Genomic DNA, 20,356 nt, shown 5'->3' with positions numbered 1-20,356 from the left:
CTGGATTCTTGTGATAAAGGCAGAAATCATTAATTAGTGAGATCAAAATAGCTAACTGCAAATGCTTCACAGATTTGGTTTTATTGAAGCTAAATTTGTATCTGAAGTCGTCATGTGGCCCTGTTATTTTCATCTCTTGATTATTCATGTTGACAAGTATTACTGGTTTCAATCCAATTAAAAATTAACTATAACATAATACAGACCTGTTTTGGTGTGTTAAGATGAGGTGGCACATCTTGTTTCTGGTTAAATCTTGAGCTGGCAATTTGGATGTAAAAGAAAGCTAAAGATTATATAAAGGTAAGCTGAATTAAGATGTGCAGAGCAATTGCATATCTCTCCTGAATTAGTACAGAATTATGCTTGTAAAACTCTCATGTTTTTGGACTGAGTGGTATTTGTTTTAGCTGAACAGGCAGGAAGAGTGACTTAGTATTTATAAAACACCTTTCGTAATCTACACACGTCCCAAAGGGCTTCGCAGCCAATGAAGTACTTCTGAAAAGAAGTTGCTTTTATGATGTGAAAAATGAAGCATGCAATTTGTGCCCAGCAAGCTCTCTCTAAAAGCAGTGTAAGAAGGGCCAGATAATCCCTGTTTGTGATGTTGATTGAGGGATAACTCCCCTGCTGTTAGATATGCTGCTGAGGGCTCTTTTACATTCGTCCAAATAGGCAGTGGGGACTCAGTTTAACTTCCCATTTGAAAGACTGCACTGCAGCACTCTCTTAACTGCACTGGAAAGAGAATCTGCTTATTTTGTGCCCAAGTCCTGTGAATAGGTTTAAACTCCACTTTAGTATTTTGACTCCAGGCAAGAATGCTACAATAAATGATGCAAGTCAACATTTTGAATCGTCAAAAGAAAATGTACCTCATCTGCAGTCTTCCTGATGATGTGGAGGTGCCAGTGTTGGATTGGGGTGGATGAAATCAGAAGTCACATGGCACCAGGTTACAGTTTGGTAGGTTTATTTGAAATCTCAAGTTTTCGGAGCATAAACCTGACGAACGGGCTATACTCTGAAAGCTTGTGGTTTCAAATAAATGTGTTGGACTGCAACCTGGTGTCGAGTGATTTAATCTCTTCCGAGGAGACTAATCTGTCTTTGCTGCAAGATATGGTGCCAAGATGATGATATTGCATTTATGAGAGTAATTGTAGAAACCCAGAATTGTTAGGATGCAGAGGAGGTCATTCAGTCAACTGTGCTTGCAGCAGTTCTCCAAATCAGCATTTAGACCTAGTGGCATTCTCACGCTTTATGCACATAACCTTGCTCATTGTTTCTGTTCAAATGATCATCTAATGGCCTCTTGAATACCTTGATTTCAACCTACCTTCATTACAATTACAATTCCAGTCAGGGTATTCCAGATCCTAAATAATCCGTGAGTGGAAAAGATTTTTTTCACATCCCATTTTCTGCTTTTGCAGTTACATCAAAATTGAGACAGCATAGATTTAAACTTTCTACAAGTGGAAACAGTTTCTCCCAATACACTCTGTTCAGAACTCTTTTTGAAAACTTCAATCACATTTAGTCTTGGCTTTCTGCTCTCTAGGGAAAACAGTCCTAACTTCTTGATCTGTCTTCATAATTGAAATTGCTTCTGCATGGAACCATTGTCAGAAAGCTAAGTGTTACTTTATTTTCCATGACTATTTGCGTGAAATTGCTAGATCTCTGCTTTGCCTTGTGTTTTATTTGATTTTTATCTCACAATTTTAATGGTACTCAATAAATTACTGTTTGTGTTCCATGTCAACCATTGTGAATCTCTGCCCTTTCTTTCCCTAGAATGATTCTATTGTTAGGATTATTTGTGATTTGAGCAACTTAGTCAGCTACTTGATGGGTTTTAGTTAATCACCTAATGTTGAACTGGAGTTGCATGGACCAGACAAGGCTAAAAAGGCTAAAAATGTCCGTGTTGGACAGTAGAGAGCTAGATAGTTCAGGGAAGCTGGGCAGTGTTCATAATTATTTTCCAGTTGCAAGCTCATATGTGGTCAAACATGTTGAATTTCAAACTTACAACTTACTGAAGTGGGGTTTGAACTCCTTGCATGAGTTCTGAGTCCTATATAGAACATAGAAAAATACAGCGCAGTACAGGCCCTTAGGCCCACGATGTTGCGCCGATCCAAGCCCACCTAACCTACATATGCCTATCCAATGCCCGTTTAAATGCCCAGAAAGAGGGAGAGTCCACCACTGCTACTGGCAGGGCATTCCATGAACTCACGACTCGCTGAGTAAAGAATCTACCCCTAACATCTGTCCTATACCTAATCTGACCAACACTAATCAGTCCTTGCTTTTTCAAATACGTACAAATCCTGTCGCTCAGGGTTCCCTCCAACAACTTGTCTAGCACCGACGTCAGGGTCACACGCCTGTAGTTCCCAGACTTGTCCAAACCACCTTCGTTAAATAGTAGCACCATATTAACCATATCATTGTCACTATGCTCTGATGCCCTGTTTTCTTGGACATTTCCAGTTTGATTTCTTCTTGTCTCCAATCTCATGTTCTCTTATACCTTCTATTGAATCTGCAAACAGCATGACATAGAAATTATTTACTGTTTTAATATTTTTGCTGATTGTGATAATTTAAAGATACACACTCAAACATTACATGTGCTTTGTCCAAAACTAATTTTTGCAATGTTATGTTGATAATTTGTAAGGATTCAAATAAATGCTTTTTTTGTAGGATTTTAAATTTAAACTACCTTATTTAATGTGATTTTGGAGATGCCAGTGTTGGACTGGGGTGTACAAAGTTAAAAATCAGACAATACCAGGTTATAGTCCAACAGGTTTAATTGGAAGCGCTAGCTTTTAGAGTGCTGCTCCTTCAGGTGGTTGGACAACCACCTGATGGAGTGGTGCTCCGAAAGCTAGTGCTTCCAATTAAACCTGTTGGACTATAACCTGGTATTGTGATTTTTAACTATCTAATGTGGAATTTGAACCTGATAATGTAAGAGTTGCAAACCATCCTTTAGACCCTCCATCTTTGGAATAACTTTTTTTTTGTGTTGTGAACTGATGCAGTAAATACTTCTAAATCAACTCCTCTCCTTCACATTGACAAGATGGTTTGCCCAATTCCAAAAACAAAATATTGCGGGTGCAGTCGTGGAATGGTAGTCATTCCGGCAGTAACTTTGGAGAAAGAAACAGAGTTAATGTTTACACCTTTTGCCAGTGAAGATATTTAAGATTAACAAGGGCTTGATAGAGTAGATAAGGAGAAGCTGTTTTCAATGTTCTGAAACCAGACAACAAAGACTTGAGATAATTGGAAAATGAACCACAGGGGAAATGAGATGTTACTTTAAATGCTGCAAATTTGTTTGAATCTGGAATGCACTACTTGAAATGACGATGGAAGCTGATTTAGTGGCATTTTGGATATATACTTGCAGAGGAAATATTTGCAGGGTTATGGGAAATGAGTGAGAAGTAGGAAATGAGTGAGAAGTAGGACTAATTGGATAACCCTGAGTACAAGCATGTTGATCAAAAGAATGCTGCTGCCCTGTAAGATTTGAATAATTGTGTTTAAAAGTAAAATTAAGATGTTTTTAACCCCCCAATTTAATACTGTGTTTCCATCTTTAAAATAGTGTAAATGATTTCATTAATGTTACAGTACTGCTTTGTCACTGAATAGTTCAAATTATTGGCACATTTCCTGCACTGAGCTTGCTGTCTAACATGACACATGACTGCTGTAGACTTGCGTGTGTTGGAATATTTAGTCAGACCACATACGGTATTTGCATTAATAGAGAAAAGGCTCAGTGGCATTAATCCTCGTTGATAGGTGGGTACATTGGCTACTGTGACGGCTGTAAGTTTTAACAAGGTTTAATGTAACGACCTGTAGTTTTAATGGGCTGAATACTTGAAATGATTGAAATGTTTTAGCATTGTGAATGGCTCTATTGACTAAACTGCAGTGGGAGCTCTTGGGTACATACATAATTCAAAACGATCTCTGTTTCCCAGGCATTGCTCAACGGTGAGACAAAGCATACTGCTTACTGCCATCTTTGCAATGAGTCATCAAAGCTTGTACCAAAGCAAAACTTCACTTTAGCAACAAGATAACAGTACTGTGTTTGGAAGTCTCGTTTCTAAGCTGGCGGGCATTTAGGGCCGTCAGTCAAAAGCTCCATTCATTCAAGTGTGTAGCCTGAATGTTAATCGCTGTCCCTCCTGTTAATTTACATTCAGTGCACAGCACTACAGTGAGCTGACTTGGATAGTCTGAGCTGTCTAAAGCAGTGATTTGATCCTGTTTTTAAAAATCAGGTAATTTGTGCTGACATTCTTCAGTGGCTATAGTTTGAAAACAAATGTGCAGAATTTTTAAGTTTTTGCTTGTGATTCTGGTTGCTTTTCTTTGGGATGTGGAAACAGAACGAGCTCTGACCTGTTGATTTTCTTTTTGTTTCTTCCTCCCCAACCCTTTTATATTTTGCTTTCAGCTGTGCTTCGATGTTGTCACTCTAATTCTTGCAAGGACCAGCACTTCATCTTAACCATGGCTCAGATCCTCCATCTCGAGATTCCAAATTTTGGGAACAATGTCCTGGGATGCCTGAACGAACAGCGGTTAATGGGGTTGTTTTGCGATGTCTCTATCGTTGTCAAAGGTCAATCCTTCAAGGCGCACCGTGCTGTGCTGGCTGCCAATAGCCTTTATTTCCGGGACTTGTTCAGTGGCAACAGCAAAAGTGCATTTGAGTTGCCCGCCATGGTGCCACCTGCCTGCTTTCAGCAGATCCTTTCCTTTTGTTACACTGGCAAGCTCACCATGGCAGCTAGTGAGCAGCTGGTGGTGATGTATACAGCAGGCTTCCTGCAAATACAACGCATCGTTGAGAAAGGAACTGAACTGATGTTCAAAGTGAGCTCCCCACACTGTGACTCTCAGACCACCTCCATTGAAGACACTGGCTCTGAACCACAGAGTCCTTGTCCCCTACAGCCACCTGCCACTCCAACAGTTGTGTCTCCAGCTTTGCCCATTCCGTTGCTTTCTCGAGTGAAGAGTGAACACTGTGAGCAAGATCTGACAGCGCCTGGCATTCATACTCTTGCAACAAAGCGCTCACTGGATGCCAACCTGCGTGAGAGTGCCAGTCACCTAAACTGTGCGACACCTTTGAAGTTGCCCAGAGTTTCCTATTCTGGATCCTGGGGAACCACATCTTATGTGCAGCCGGTAACCTATGTTCAAGCAGAGCGCACAAGCCCAGGTGGAAGCAGCAATCAGACCACAGACAGTCCAACCTCCTACCATAATGAGGAAGAGGATGATGATGATGAAGCATATGAGACAATGGGAGAAGATCAGTATGGGCAGATGTACATCAAGGCATCAACAGGATATCCTGGTAAGAGATCCTGACTTGTGTGCCTATCTATTGCTAATTGACACTTTTTATTTTCTTTTGGCTATTGGTACATTCTCTGTATCTTCAGCCTTCCTTCCCTGAATTTGGTTTCAGCCACTTCATAGAACTGAAATGTTGAGAATGGAGTGCTAGCAGCAGAGACAGCTGCAGATCTGAGGGATACAGGTGAGAGGAAAAAGAGCTGCAAGTGATCTTTGGGTCATAGTATGTATACTACTCCTTCAGTAATTGCTCATTTAAAAGGATGATTGTGTAAAGAATATGATCTTCTCCAAATTAGGCTGTGTTTTATTATGATCGGGGAAGCTCCCAGATTTACTATAGAACAGTTTATATGTCAGGAAGCAGAGAAGTATGGAATCTGCTCTTTAAAATGGATATCATATCTGACCCAAACATCCATATTTCCATTATTTCAATAACAGTATATGGAAATAATTAAATCAATTAAGGACTTGCACAGTAGCAAGAGCACGATACATGTTATTACTTAAACATGGATTTTTAAGAGTTTTGTAAGAGTGTAAGAGAATTATTCACCTCAATTTGTGATTTTTATAGGCAGATGCAATGGCACATACATAGTGTAATATTTTCTAATTATTTTCAAAAATCATGACATGAAAGATGCAGTTGTTATATTGAAAACACTACAAATCTAGGATAAAGCGTACAACCAAACAAGAAGCTAGTCTAAGAGACAAAAGCAGAAACAGAAAATGCAGTCAGCAACAAATGAGAAAAGCAGTTAGGTTTTTAGACTCATAACCTTTAATCAGAACTGGCAAAAAGTCATCAACATGCAGTGTTAACTATGTATCTCTCTTGACAGATGTTGCCAGACCAAGTATTTCCAGTATCTTTTGTTTTTGATTTCTAGTGTCTGCAGTATATTTATTTTGCATTAGTTAAAATGTAGCCAGGAAATAAAAAGACTATGGGAAGAAGTATTGATTAAGATTTGGTTCGGGTTGTAAGTTTGCTCGCTGAGCTGGCAGGTTTTTTTTTTCAGACGTTTCGTTACCGTGCTAGGTAACTTCAGTGAACCTCTGGTGAAGCACTGGTATTCTGTCTTGCTTTCTGTTTGTGTGTGTCTTGGTCTCTTAAGGTGGGTGATATCATTTCTGCTTTGTTTTTCCCTCAGACGTTGGTAAATGGGGTCCAATTCGATGTGTTTATTAATGGGGTTCCGGTTTGAATGCCAGGCCTCTAGGAATTTCCGTGCATGTCTCTGTTTAGCCTGTCCTAGGATGGATGTGTTGTCCCAGTCGAAGTGGTGTCCTCCTCAATCTGGATGTAAGGATGCTAGTGATAGTGGGTCATATCTTTTGGTGGCTGGTTAGAGTTCATGTACCCTGGTGGCTAGTGCATTCTGCCCATCTATCTGATGTTGTGTTTGTCACAGTCCTTGCATGGTAATTTGTAAATTACATCTGTTTTGCTGGTTGTTAGTATAGGGTCCTTTTTTATGTTCATCAGAAGCTGTTTCAGTGTATTAGTAGGGCTTCCATGATGCCAAGGGTTCTAAGTAGTCTGGTAGTCATCTCCGAGAGGTCTTTTTTTTTGGTAGTATGGCTAGAGTTTCTGGGTTGTTGTCTATTTGTTTGGGTTTGTTCATAAATCAGCAGACTGTGTTTATTGGATACCTGTTCTTCTCAAATGCACTGTATAGGTATTTTTCTTTTTCTTGTACTTCCTGGGTGCTGCAGTGTGTAGTGGCCTGTTTAAATAATGTACTGATGCAGCTCCGTTTCTTCTGCTTCTGAAGTTAAGTATCTGGTCTATGTGTGTTGCTTTCTTGTAGATGCAAGTCTGCAGTTCTCCATTAACTGTTCCAGTGTGACATCTCTGATGGGGAGTCGTCTTCTCTTTTGTGAACTTTATGCCAGTAAGGATGTTAATGATATTGTAGGTTTCCTTTTAATTTGTTCCATTTTGTGAGGTGTCATCCACTTAGTAGACCAAAAGTTTGAATTGGATCGTGGGGAGGGCTGTTCGCTCAAGTCTCTGCATTACTGCTTTTGCTCAGAAGCTTGATCTTGGTGATCCCATGGATGTTCTGTTGATTTGATTTGTTTGTCGATCTTGTCGTTGAAGGTGAAGTGGGTAGTGAGGCACAGGTCTACTAGCTTGAGGATGTTGTCCTTGCTGATAAAGTTGATGATGTCTGGTATTTGTGTCCTTGCTTCGTCTTTGGTCAGGCTGATGTTAATTGATGTGAATAGGGCCGTTACATCAAAGGAGACAGAGGTTACGTCATCCGACTGAGCACCACCTGTGAACAACTGCATTTCTTACATGAATGCCTCAGGAAACCAGTATTACCAAAATGTCTCCAGTACAAACCCCGGCTCAACACCCCACAAGCCAGAAGAATATCAGAATAGAACAGCTGCAGAATGCTGAGAGAAATGATTAACGATACCCACAACCGACTCCACAAATACAATCTGGAAATTGCTGCCAAAAAACTTTATACACCCATGAATGAACGAAGCGTCAGCATCAAACAATGGCAGACCAAGAAAAAGAAAAAAAACTATCCCTACAAGAAGAACTGAACAAGCTCACAAAAGAACAACACAGACAATTCAGAAGCTTGTATTAAAAACATATCGACTGACCACTAACCGACATGGAAAAAGCTATCCGAGTAAGAGGGATAAACTACAGTTAGAGATGTGGACAAAAAGGACTTAGCAGCATTAGAATCAATCCTGAAAGATAATGGACTCGCAGAAGAAACCCAGCAGACCATAAGACAGACAGTTGCACCAATACCCAGCTGGAAGAAGGAAGGGAATGCCTTCAACACACAGGAGAGGAAAGCCCAAGAAGGACTCAAAAGACAAAGCTTCTAATCCTACCTGCAGACAAAGGGTGCATGACTGTCATCCTAAACCGAACACAATACATTGAAAAGGTGCACTCACTGCTTGCAGATACTGACACTTACCAAAAGATGGCGATAGACCAGACTCCACAGCTAGAAAACCGTATCACAGCTTGGTTGAAGGAGCTTCATAAGTCCGGTGAAATTAACATGATAGATCTCCAAAAAATTAAACCTGATGGATCTAACACACCCTGCTTCTATGGAGTACCTAAGGCAAACAAACCAGAGGCCTCCCTGAGACCTAAAGTCTCAGTCCTCAGCACATTGACTTAGAGACTAGCAAAGGAACTCCACCGAAAATTGAAATACCTAGTACGATGTTTTCAAGAAAAATGGGTATCCAATCCGCCAATTCCTCAAACTGACCCAAACAAGGAGACAACGCAAGCGAAAACTATTGCCGCATTATGTTACATCAAAGACGTATCAGAAATGACTTCTAGATTTCTCAGACCCTTTGACCTCATGGTGACTAATGAATCTAAAGGATCCATAAGATACTTCCAGTAAAACTAATGTCATTTACACGATACCTAAGAACTGTTTAAGAAAAAAGCTACATTGGACGAACTACCAGGAAACTTGCCACCAGGATATATGAACACCAACTAGCCACTAAAAGACATGACCCACTATCACTAGTTTCTACACATACAACGGACACCACTTTGACTGGGACAGCATACATATCCTAGGACAGGCGAAACAAAGACACGCACGAGAATTCTTAGAGGCATGGCATTCTAACCAGCACTCCAACAATAAACACGTGGATTTAGATCCCAGCTACTTTTCCTTGGGGGGGGGGGGGGGGGGGGGAACTGGAAATGACATCACCCACCTTAAGAAACCAAGACCTATAAATAGAGAGGCGGACATGTCACCAGCACTTCACCAGAGACTCTCACTGATGACATTACCTTGTATGGTAACAAAGTCTGAAAATAAACCTTCCAGTTCAGCGAGCTAACTTATATACTTATCATCAACTCGAGTTAGAAATCTTCTCAAAAATCGCTAACCTAGTAGAAGACTCATGCCACTCCATCCACTCCACCCAAGAATATCATCACATCCATCAAGATAGAGGACAAAATAATGATCTCCTTTGACTTAACAACCTTATTCACATTAATCAACATCAGTCTGGCCAAAGAAACACTGACCGCACTACTAGACAAACCAAGGACACACACCAGACAGCACCAACTTCATCAAATTGGCCAACATCTTCAAGTTAGTAGGCCTGTGCCTCACTTCCCACTTCACCTTCAATGACAAAATCTACAAACAAATCAACAGAACATCTGTTTTTTAGCAGAAGCAGTAATGCAGAGACTCTAAAGAACAGCCCTCCCCATGATCCAACCCGATGGATCGCTACGTGGATGACACTTTTGCCATCACACAACGGAACAAATTGGTTGAAACCTACAATATCATTAACAAAATCCTTACTGGCATATATTTCACAAGAGGAAGAGAGAAATAACAGACTCCCCTTCTTAGATATCACCAGTGGAACGAAAAGTTAATGGAGAACTGCAGGCCAGGGTCTACAGAAAAGCAACACACAGACCAGATACTTAGAAGCAATCATCTCAACACCCACAAACTGAGCTGTATCAGGACATTATTTAATCGAGTCACAGCACACTGCAGCACCCAGGAACAATGAGCGGCAGAAGAAAAATATGTATACAGCGTATTTGAGAAGAATGGGTACCTGAAACATAATCCACCGATTTCTTAAACAACAAACCCAAACAAGTAGACAACATGTCCAGAAACTCCAGCCACACTACCATACATCAAAGACCTCTCGGAAATGACTACCAAACTACTCTGACCTCTTGGCATCGTGGTAGCCCACAAACCTACCAACCCACTGAAACAGCAATTGATGAACTTAAAGGACCCCATACCAACAACCAGCAAAATGAATGTCATTTACAAAATATCCCGCAAGGACTGTAACAAACACTGTCGGACAAACAGGCAGAAAACTAGCCACCAGGATACACAAACACCAACTAGCCACCAGAAGACATGACCACTGTCATTAGTATCCTTACTTACATCGCTTCGACTGGGACAACACATTTATACTAAGTCAGGCCAAACAGAGACACACATGGGAATTCCTAGAGGCCTGATATTCAAACCAGAACTTCACCAATAAACACATCGACTTGGACCCCATTTACCAACTTCTGAGGGAAAAAAAAGCAGAAATGACATCACCTGCCTTAAGAGACCAAGGCACACAAATAGAAAGCGGAACAGAACACCAGCGCTTCACCGGTGGCTCACTGATGATGATATTACCTCGCATGGTGACAAAGTGTCTGAAAACAAACCTGCGGACTCAGTGAGCAAACTTACAACCTGAGCTAAACATCTCCTCAACAATCGCAAACAAGGATTTGGTGTTTTTTAACTGTAGTGTTTTGTATTTTATGAGCTTTTCTAAATTAACTATTCAGTTAAATTTGATAGCCATACTGAGCATGGGCAAAGGAAATCAAGAATGTAGCTAAATATTTACCTGGAAAAAACATCTAAGGCAGCAGGTAAGAGAACACCACACCTCCCAGGTTCTTCCCTATGCCATCCATCATGTTGCCTTGAAAACACTGTATATTGCCATTCTTCCAGTGTTGCTGGATCAAATTCCTGAAATTTATCCTTAGCAGCTTTTGTTGGAGTAACTACAACGGTTCAAGAAGGCAGCTCCTCCACCCTTGAATCTTTAAGGATCGGCAATAAATGCTGGCCCCACCAGTGAAGTCCATATGCTTCAAATGAATGATGACAAAATGTTGTTTGGATTTGCTAAAGTAGGGTGGGAGAAGACTTGGAGCAGGTGCACCGGCATCAACCAGTTAGGCCGGTTTGTCTGTTATGTTGTAAATTCTGTGTACTATATTATTGAACAAAATTAAATGTAACATTGGTCAATGCTTTTTAAAAAAGTGTTAAATTTGCCAAAGGAGATTTGGAAAGGAATCTAGGATTAACAGATTACTATTAATGTTCATTCTTTAGACCAAAACAATGGTCAAATTATATTAATTCTTCCTCTGGATGTTGGCATTGATGACGAGGCTAGCATTTATTGGCCAAACCCAATTGTCTTGGAGAAGATGGATTTATTGACAGTCATAGTTACCCCACAGAAGTTTTTCTGAACTGTATAATGCACTGAGCAGACAATACATCGAATGTTTTCAACTTTGACCATAACGAAAATGTAAGATCTGGGTTGCAAAAAAGGGTCTAGAAGCTTAAGATTGATCTCTAAAGTAAAGAAATGAATTGAAAAACATTTAGAAAAGTAAGTTCTGCAGTCGAAAGTGTCAGGTTTTAAGGGATATTGTGACTGAGTACCTCAAGCATTAGAGGAAAAATGTTTGCAAACCAAGGAACAGGACTAGGAATAGACCAGTTCAGCCCTTGCTTCTGTACCAGTATTCAATGAGGTCATGACTAATCAACAATCAAATGCCATTTCCTGCCATTGCTCCATGTTCCTTAATGTCTTTTGGATAATAGAAATCTATTAATATCCCATTTGACATGTTATCTAGTATCAACTTGCATTATCTAAAGAGAATTCTAAGTTTTCACCAGCTTTTGTTTGCAGGAGTGTATTCTAAAAGTCTTGCTGTGAAGATGTCTCACAACTCAGGCCTAGACTCCTCAACCAGCACATTTAGTCTCTGTGCCTACTCTCTATCTGTTCCACTTAAATCAAATCACCACTTAAGTTTCCAAAACTTGGTAAATACATTCCTGGTTTGTATATAGCTTCCCATCCAAATCAACCCTTGGAGCCCAGGGCTCATTCTGTTAAATCTATGCTGTACATTCCAAGACCTATATATTTTTGCTGAGATGTATCTAGAACTGCTCACCATACTCTGTGATCTAATCAGAATAGGCACCCTTTTAATGGCTTATAGGTTGCTTGAAATTCTCCAGGTTGATATTATCTTCACTGAAGGTTAATCTACTGTATAGATAATGTTTCCAGCTTTTCATTTGTTCATCAGATTTGGGTGTCACTGCTAGCTCAATCAGCATATATTGACTATCCCTAATTGCCGTTGCAGAATCAGTAGCATTTTTTTGGAATAATTTAATTGTTTTGTCTTTTCTGTTCAATGTTGATTATCTATTCCAGCTGTTAAGTTTTTTTTCTTTATTTTCTAATCAACCTGTTCAGAGATATTATTGCACACTTATAATAGGTTGGACTTGAACCTGGGTCTCCTGATCCAGTGTTAAGGATACTGACACTGCACCGGATGAGCCCTTCTGTTATCAGTCTTAAAGTTTACCTTTCAATACTTTTGAACCTGTTGTGTGTTCATTCAAAATTGTGTTACTGCTTTCGCCTTTTCTCTACTTGATCTTTAAAATCCTGTCAACTGATTTGAGACTAGAAGCTTAAATTTTTAATATAATCCTTAGATGTTCAGCTTCCTTATAAATTGGGGTGAATGCTATGACTCTGTTCTGTACCATTTCCAGGATTCAGTAGTCATTCTTATATCTGTGAGCAGAATAGACAGTACCCAATTGTGCTCTGTGTAGAGCTTCTGTATGTGTAAGCATAGCTTTCTTTGGTTGTTTCAGTGATTAGGCATGTTCAATTCAGATCTGTTTTATCCTTGGTATTCAAAGATGATAGCGTTCACGTTTTATTCAGTGTGCTATAATCTATATTTGTATTAAATAATTGGCTTCTCTAGTCCCTACTAATTCATTTGACTTAGTGTGTTAGTCTGTCAAAGCCATATTGGATGCAGATCTCACAAGCCTCGCTTATAGTTGGTGTTGTCTGTCAATCTGGTGGATCTGTACAAAGCTTCTGTGCCCAAAGTTGTATTGTAAATGAGAAATGTTAAAGATTTCAAATGCTTTCTCTGTATTGTTCCATTCAGTCCCCCATACAACTTCAGTATTGCACCTGTCAAAGTACTTGTGACTTCATACCCAAAAGTCAATTTGCCATTTATTCCCAAACTTTATTAAATAATAATACCAAGACCGTTCAACACACATTAAGCATGAAATAGATACAGTTTTTAGTTTCCTTTGTGGTAGTACACTGTTGCTAGTTCTGTAATCAGTCATTAATGTAAAGCTATTGGTAAACCTCTAATGCTGACTTTTATAATAAATCAGTGAAAGAGAAGTTTCTTCTGAATATTGTAATATTCACAAGCCATCTGTGGGATTTCCTAGCTAAATACATGTTCTGCACCTTAAAATGCAGTTTCTTTGTTTGGATTAAGTTCTTGGCTAAAATACAATTTGCCCAACACAATCTATAAATATATTTAAGCTTTCATCCCTTTGGTTGCATGAAAATTGCATGGAGATTATACATGAAATCTGTTGTTCAGCCCAATCAGTTGATACTTATTCTCTCAGCAATTAGTGCTCCTTACCATACCTTCCCATCTCACTGCCCCTTTAGCTTCAACCACTTCCTTTAACTTAATCTCAAAAAATGACAAGGAGTTGTTTTTAATCGTAACTTAATGCATGCGTTCCATAGCCCCACAATTCTTTTTCAACAAAATAAATCTCTTCCGTTTCAAAAAGGTAGCGTTTAATTCAATATTATTTGAACATAGTCTGACCTTTTTTTTAAACTTTGAAACTTTGGAGCACGTCTCTTTGAAGGAAAGGATTCCTTCAAAGTGATTTGTTTCATTTCTCCGATATAAATTCTCCTGTAATGGGCCCGCATTTGTTCATGGTAATCTTTGCCTTTCATGTTGTTAGCTTTTGGAGACCACCTTATTAGTTTGCATTCAAATTCTTTTATTTTTTCCTTTACCAGGTTTTTTGATCTTCCTTTGCTGGGTCTTAAGTTGCTCCCAAACCTCCCTCAGTCTGACATTCTTGTAAGCCACTTCCTTTGATCTCATGCAATATTTATCATACTTTGTTAACTACAATTGTTTTGCCTTTCTCTTGGGTGTTTGTGCCTTAGTGGAATGTATGTGTTGTAGACCTTGTAGTTTATTTTTAAATACTTGCCATTACCTATCTACCATTAAATCTTTTAGTGTGTTTTTCCTGATCCATTGTAGCTAATGTGCTCCTCAACACTTGTGGTTTCCTTTGTTTGAATGCATAGTTCGTTCATTCAACAATGTGAAATTGTATTTTATTTTGGTCGCTATTTCCCAAAGGCTCCTTTACGTCTAAGTTATTCGTTTTCCCTTTCTACTTGCACAAGATGATTAAATTCAAAATAGCCCTATAGTTTATTTCCTTACTACACCTCCTTTTACAAATTTAGCTTCCCTTGAATCTGAGCTCATCTTAGATTCTCGTCCCCTGCCAATCCAGTTTCAACCTTTCCCCAACAAAGCTTGCAAACCTCCTTGCAAGGATGTTAACTCTTGTCCAACTAAAAAAATGGTGTATCCATCTCGTACAGGTCCCAATGCCTCAAAAATCTGATATATTTCCTTCTCCACCAGTTTTCCAAAGAAGTCCCCTATTCGTACTGCTCTTTTATTCAGCTGCGGTTGACGTGACTCTGACTGCGTTCCTGTGAGGAACAGTTGTCCTCCCCATAATTCATTGGTGTACTCCTGTATTATTTTCCTGCATCTCTTAAATCCCATTCCTCATTTGTCTGCATAACTCCAAGGTGTGGTGTGCCCACCTCCTGTGTTGGTGCTTTCTGCCTCAGATGCATGACAGTACATTCCTGCTGCTTGAATTGTAGAAAGATATGCTGGATGCAAGACTTACTGCTGAGAATAGAGTATTGGATGTGAATGTGTTGGTCATAATCTTTCAATAGGATAGTGCAGTGTTGTAATCCCAGCACCATTGTATAATCCTATCTGAATTAAAGTCAATCTCCAATATGATTGTGAAAAAATAATTCAGTAGTTTCTTAGAAACCAAAAGAACATTTTTATACTCTCCTGACAGCCTATTTTAAAAATGTTTATATACTGATGAGAATTTACTTGAGACCGGCATCCTCAAGAATCAACTTTAGTCTTCTGTTTGCACCACAAATGATTAGAAATGCATTAGGAGAGGCCAAAACGGCAGGCGCTCTGTTCATCTCAACAATGGGATTTGAGGCTTTAGAAATAAATGACAGAGGAGGTAGGGTCAATTCAATTCCAATTTGATATGGAAAGAGAATTGGGGATGCATATAAAGATTGGATTGAGAAGAAGAAAGCAAAAAGGAAAGGAAATAACAGTTTTCAAAATAAGAGAAATTCTCCGAGCAGTTCACGTGCAGGAGATGGACAGCACAATCTCATTTGTCCCCTCTCTGGACTGCCAGGTTTGACAAGAGTTATAAAACTCACTGCCAGTATCAGGGTCTTTATGCAATGAGTTAGGAGCTCTAACCTATTGGAATGAATTTACTTCATAATTGTGGCAAAAAAATGCAGTAACCTTGTATTGCAGGGGGGTTCGATGAGAAGTTTCTATTTCTCACATGGTCCAGTAATATGATTTTCCCAGCTAATTCTGGGCCCTTGTTAATACAGTGGGCTCACCAGACTTTTCATCAATTAAAAGGTGGGTTGTGATAAACTTCAAGGTTGTATTATCAAGGCATTTACATTATAAAGGTGATGGAGCAGTTCTGTATTAAAAATTGTGTTTGGAATTACCACAACCTGAATTTCTGTGTTAACAATATTTGCTGGTCTCTAGTTTGTCTTTTTTGAAACACAAGATTTGTTATTGAATCATGCTTTCTGCTGCTGTACCACTTTGTTGTTTAAGTTTGTTCCACGTAATAAACTGGTAAATTTAACATCATTATTGGGTAAGTTTTTGAAATCCATAATCAGGATGTGTTTGACGGAGGGAGTTTCAGATAAAAGAATTCGTTATATACTTACGAGGCTTCAGTTAATTAAGAGAGTTTGAAAAGGGCAGATTTTGTTTCTTCTAAATTCAAGGGATGCTGACATCGCTGGCTCGGCCCATTATTTATTTATTGACCATGCCGAGTTGCCTCATGAGAAGGTGGCAGTGAGCTGCCACCTTGAAATGCTGTGGTTCATGTTCTGTAGGTACACCCATAATGCTGTTAGAGAGGGAGTTCCAGAACTTTGACCGAGTGATATTTCCAAATCGGATTAATGAGTGACTTCGATAGGAATTTGGAGCAGTGTTTTCATGTATCTCTTTCCCTTAACTTCTGGATGGAAGTGGTCATTTTGCTGATAAATTCACAAAGGCTGATGAAAGGCACGTGGTGGGTACTGTCAGTGTGGAATTCAAGTAAGTATGAGTAAAAACCACATGCAAGATTGGTGAACAAAGTTGAGGCTTATAGAATGGAAGAATCATTATCCAACTGGATGAAAAATAGGCCTAATGGCAGAATGTTTTTCAGACTTCATTAGTAGTGTTCCCTTAGGATTTGTGTGTGTCAGTATTTTCTTTTGCTATACTTGTATATGAATGACTTGGATTTTGGCAGCCAAAAGTTCAAAATTTGCAGATGATACCAAATTTGGAATAGAGTTAAACAGTGAAGGCTTCCTCACCAGTCTACCATGAGGAACCTTGTTGAATACCTTACTGAAGTCCATATAGGTCATGTCTACCACTCTGTCCTCATCAATCCCCCTCATTACTTCAAAAAACTCAATCAACTTTAGTGAGTTTTTCCCATGCATAAAACCATTTTGATTATCCCTAATCAGTTTTTGCCTTTCCAAATACATGCAATCCTGTCCCTCAGGATTCCTTCCAACAACTTGCTTGCTACTGATGTCAGTGTGTGAGCAGTTTAATTAATAAGATATGTACAGTGGTGATGTATCTTTTGTGGAGGTGCCAGTGTTGGACTGGAGTGGACAAAGTCAGAAGCCACACAACGCTAGGTTATAATCTGACAGGTTTATTTGAAATCATAAGCTTTCAGAGTGCTGCTCCTTCATCAGGTGAAGTAATGTATCTTGGCAGAAAAATTTGGGAGATAAAGTACAATAGCTCAGTTTTAAAGTGAGCCCGAACACAGTAAAGCATACTGAATCCTGTGCTTCATATTCCTGATTGTGGAGTACAAAAATAAGGCAGTTATGCTCAACCTACATAAACCTCTGATTAAGTTCCAGCTAGACACTTTTGCACCCAAGTAAATGGAAAATCTCTTCCCATTAGCTTATGGTAGAGTACGGGTGACACAGATTTAATACTTTGGGCAAGTCATGCAGGGGAAGTGTGAAGGAGAACTTTTTTATGCAATGAGTTTGAATGGTACTTGCTGTCCACAAGGATGGTAGAAGCAGAAATCAAAAATCTTTTTAAAGGAAATCAGGTGTTTGAAGGAAATAAGCTTGCCAGGCTGTGGGAATGAATGGAGAAATTGGGACAGCAAGATAGTATTTCAAATTACTGGCATTAGTTTGATGGGCTGAAAGGCCTCTACGAATGCTGTAAATGATTACGATTCTAACTGTCACATCCCCACTTTATTTCATTAGATGTATTAGTGAGACCATTTGTTTTACGTGCTTTCAAGCAATTAATATCATAGTTCTGCATAGATATTGCCTCATTAACTGGGTGACTGGACACTACCATCAATCCAAATGTTTTTTAAATTGAATAGACTTTAGTATCTGGATTCTAAAACAGTTTTGAATAAATCTGTACTTAATCTTGAAGTTATTTTGTGCTTCATTCTTTCATGCTGTGTTTTTAGTGTGAGCATAGGTAACTGTCTTTTCTGAATTAGAACTAACTGCAGGTCAATTGCTCCATTTAAAGGTCAAAGCTGATGTTTCTACTTGACCTCTGTTTTTATTCCTTTGTGCGCCCAATGATCCACTAAATGAAATGTTCTGATCTATTTAACTTTGTTTCATAGAGCTAGTTAAATCTCTGTTTATGCCACAAGTCTCTTTAAATGTCACGCGGTTCATCTTGATGGGATTTCCTCTTGTGAATCGCATTGATAAACCACCTGCTTTGCTTACTACTTGACAACTCATTGGAGCCAATCAGCTGCTTTAGCATTGCATTATACTTCATAACCAGTTTAACAACCATGCCATGACTAAGAAAATTTTGCCTTATTTTTAAGGATTTAGAGTAATTTTGTAGTTATTTTAATAGCCTGTTCAATATGTTATAACATCTAGGGAAGGTGGGACTTCATCCCAGAAATCCTACCAGAGATGGGAGTACTACCACAGCACCACAAGAACTGTGGTGTTATTTTGTAGAATTACCATTATTCACATTGCAAATATTTTGTGTTCTGAGTTAATTGCCAGAACGATTATTGCACAACAAAAGGCCCTGTATTAGTAGTCATCCCGTTGGACAGTCTAATTTTTTTATTTTTGGGTGGTGCTTGTTCTCTTGCCACTACATTTAGATATTCGACCCGAGCAAAAAGAGTATATTTTGTCAAAACTCATCCAACTATTGGTATACGCCTCTTGTGCCCTAACTTTTAACCACTGCAGTATTCGCAGCTGTTCTTCAGTTGGTAGACCTCTAAGTCTCTCCGACACCCTCTTCCTTTTGAAACTTTTTTGACTAAACTTTGTTACATGAAAAAAATATATAAAAGAAATTACATATATAATTTAATTTGTTTTATATAAAACCAATTTTATTTATATATAAAATAAATAAAATAAATTTTATATATAGTGTATATGCAAGTTGTTAATTGATTTATTCACTCTGGGAGAGTTCTAATGAACCTCAGCATTCCTTCAAAACATTAATAAGCCACTTACTCAGTATTGATTGATTTGCATAAAAGTTGTATGTTGGTTTATAATTGCATAAAAGTAACTGCATGGAATAGAGAGTAACTTTAAAAACTGAAAATCAATGCGAAGATTCGGTTTCTTTTACACAGCAAAGAAGCTTGCCAAACCATTTCCATTCACTTTATAGTGATGGTTCAATTCCCCAGTGCCCACCCCCACCCCTGTGTCCTTTAAAAGAAACTCATTTGAGATTTAAAATGTTAACTTTATTTTAGAGTTTAAAAATGGTAGTTTTAGTTTTAACTTATGTTATACAGGGAAGATTTTGAACTTGGTCACTTAAGAGATTGCAAAACTGCACAACCAGGGCAGGTTAGAAACTTTAGTTATCAGAATGTAAGACCTTTTTTTTGTGTTGGGGGATTCGAGTTTTGAAATATTATCATAGATACCCTCTGCACTATTAGCCATTTTAAATGGACTAATAGAGTGATAAAATCTCAATTTGTTTTTGCATTGTATAAAAGTAATCTGAGAAGGTTTCTTCAGAATGTTCCACTTAAAGAAAAATGTGGAATCTGCTTATACATAGTTTGAGGGTTGCTCAGGTCTCTGCACTAAATAAAATAAAATGTGATTTCTAAGAATTCACAAGTTGCCTTAATATCACGGTTTTAAGATTTAAGCTAATCAAATTTTGATGTACAATTGTTGTATGAAATTAGTTCCTGTTGATTTTAGTAGACACAAGAATATGCAAAGTCATGAGTTAATATTTGAAGAACTTAACTTCAGGCAAAAGAATAATGTTATTGAAATTTGAAAAAAGAATTGTTTACATTTTGCTGCATCTTTTCAAATCCATGCCTGGTGTATTTTATAGGAGTGTCAAACTGCAGGCCTCAGATTCTTGATTGAAGCAATTTAGTGATCTTAAATTCACTTAACCTCATTGTACTGTAATTAATGATGAACCCCTATCATTCGGTACAACTGTTCAAGAAGCTCATTTATATGCCAATAGTTTTTCTATCATACAATTTGAATGAATCATGAACTTAAATTGAGATTTGCAGAATCTGCAGAGCTATAGTTTGAAAACCCCTGTCTTGCCCAATTTGTTTTGGTACTGTAGTCTGCTTTAATGTAGATCACCTTGATCTTTGCAACAGGAAGAAATCAAGAAGTTTGCTTTCCATGCCTAAGAATTTGTTATTGATATCTGTGCTGAAAGGAATATATTTCAGAATGATTAGTGCTTCCG

General features: G+C 38.5%; 1 protein-coding gene across 9 annotated transcripts in view; it reads left to right on the top strand.

The window, feature by feature from the left end:
• The window catches only part of LOC140469377 (nucleus accumbens-associated protein 2-like), a 112,662-nt gene that overhangs the window by 59,678 nt on the left and 32,628 nt on the right, over window positions 1-20,356 (top strand). For 8 of the 9 annotated variants that reach the window (XM_072565831.1, XM_072565830.1, XM_072565829.1 and 5 more), the window contains one exon: window positions 4,514-5,425. In XM_072565831.1, coding sequence (XP_072421932.1) covers window positions 4,570-5,425 — 856 coding nt within the window. In that variant the 5' untranslated portion in view covers window positions 4,514-4,569. Of the gene's footprint in view, window positions 1-4,268; window positions 4,338-4,513; window positions 5,426-20,356 lie in introns of those variants that run through there. The other variant, XM_072565837.1, reaches the window with a different exon arrangement.

This window comes from Chiloscyllium punctatum, chromosome 49 (assembly GCF_047496795.1).
Source record: "Chiloscyllium punctatum isolate Juve2018m chromosome 49, sChiPun1.3, whole genome shotgun sequence".
NCBI classification, from domain to species: domain Eukaryota; kingdom Metazoa; phylum Chordata; class Chondrichthyes; order Orectolobiformes; family Hemiscylliidae; genus Chiloscyllium; species Chiloscyllium punctatum.
Note: the sequence above shows the minus strand (reverse complement) of the source record. Positions and strands in the feature narration are given on the sequence as shown.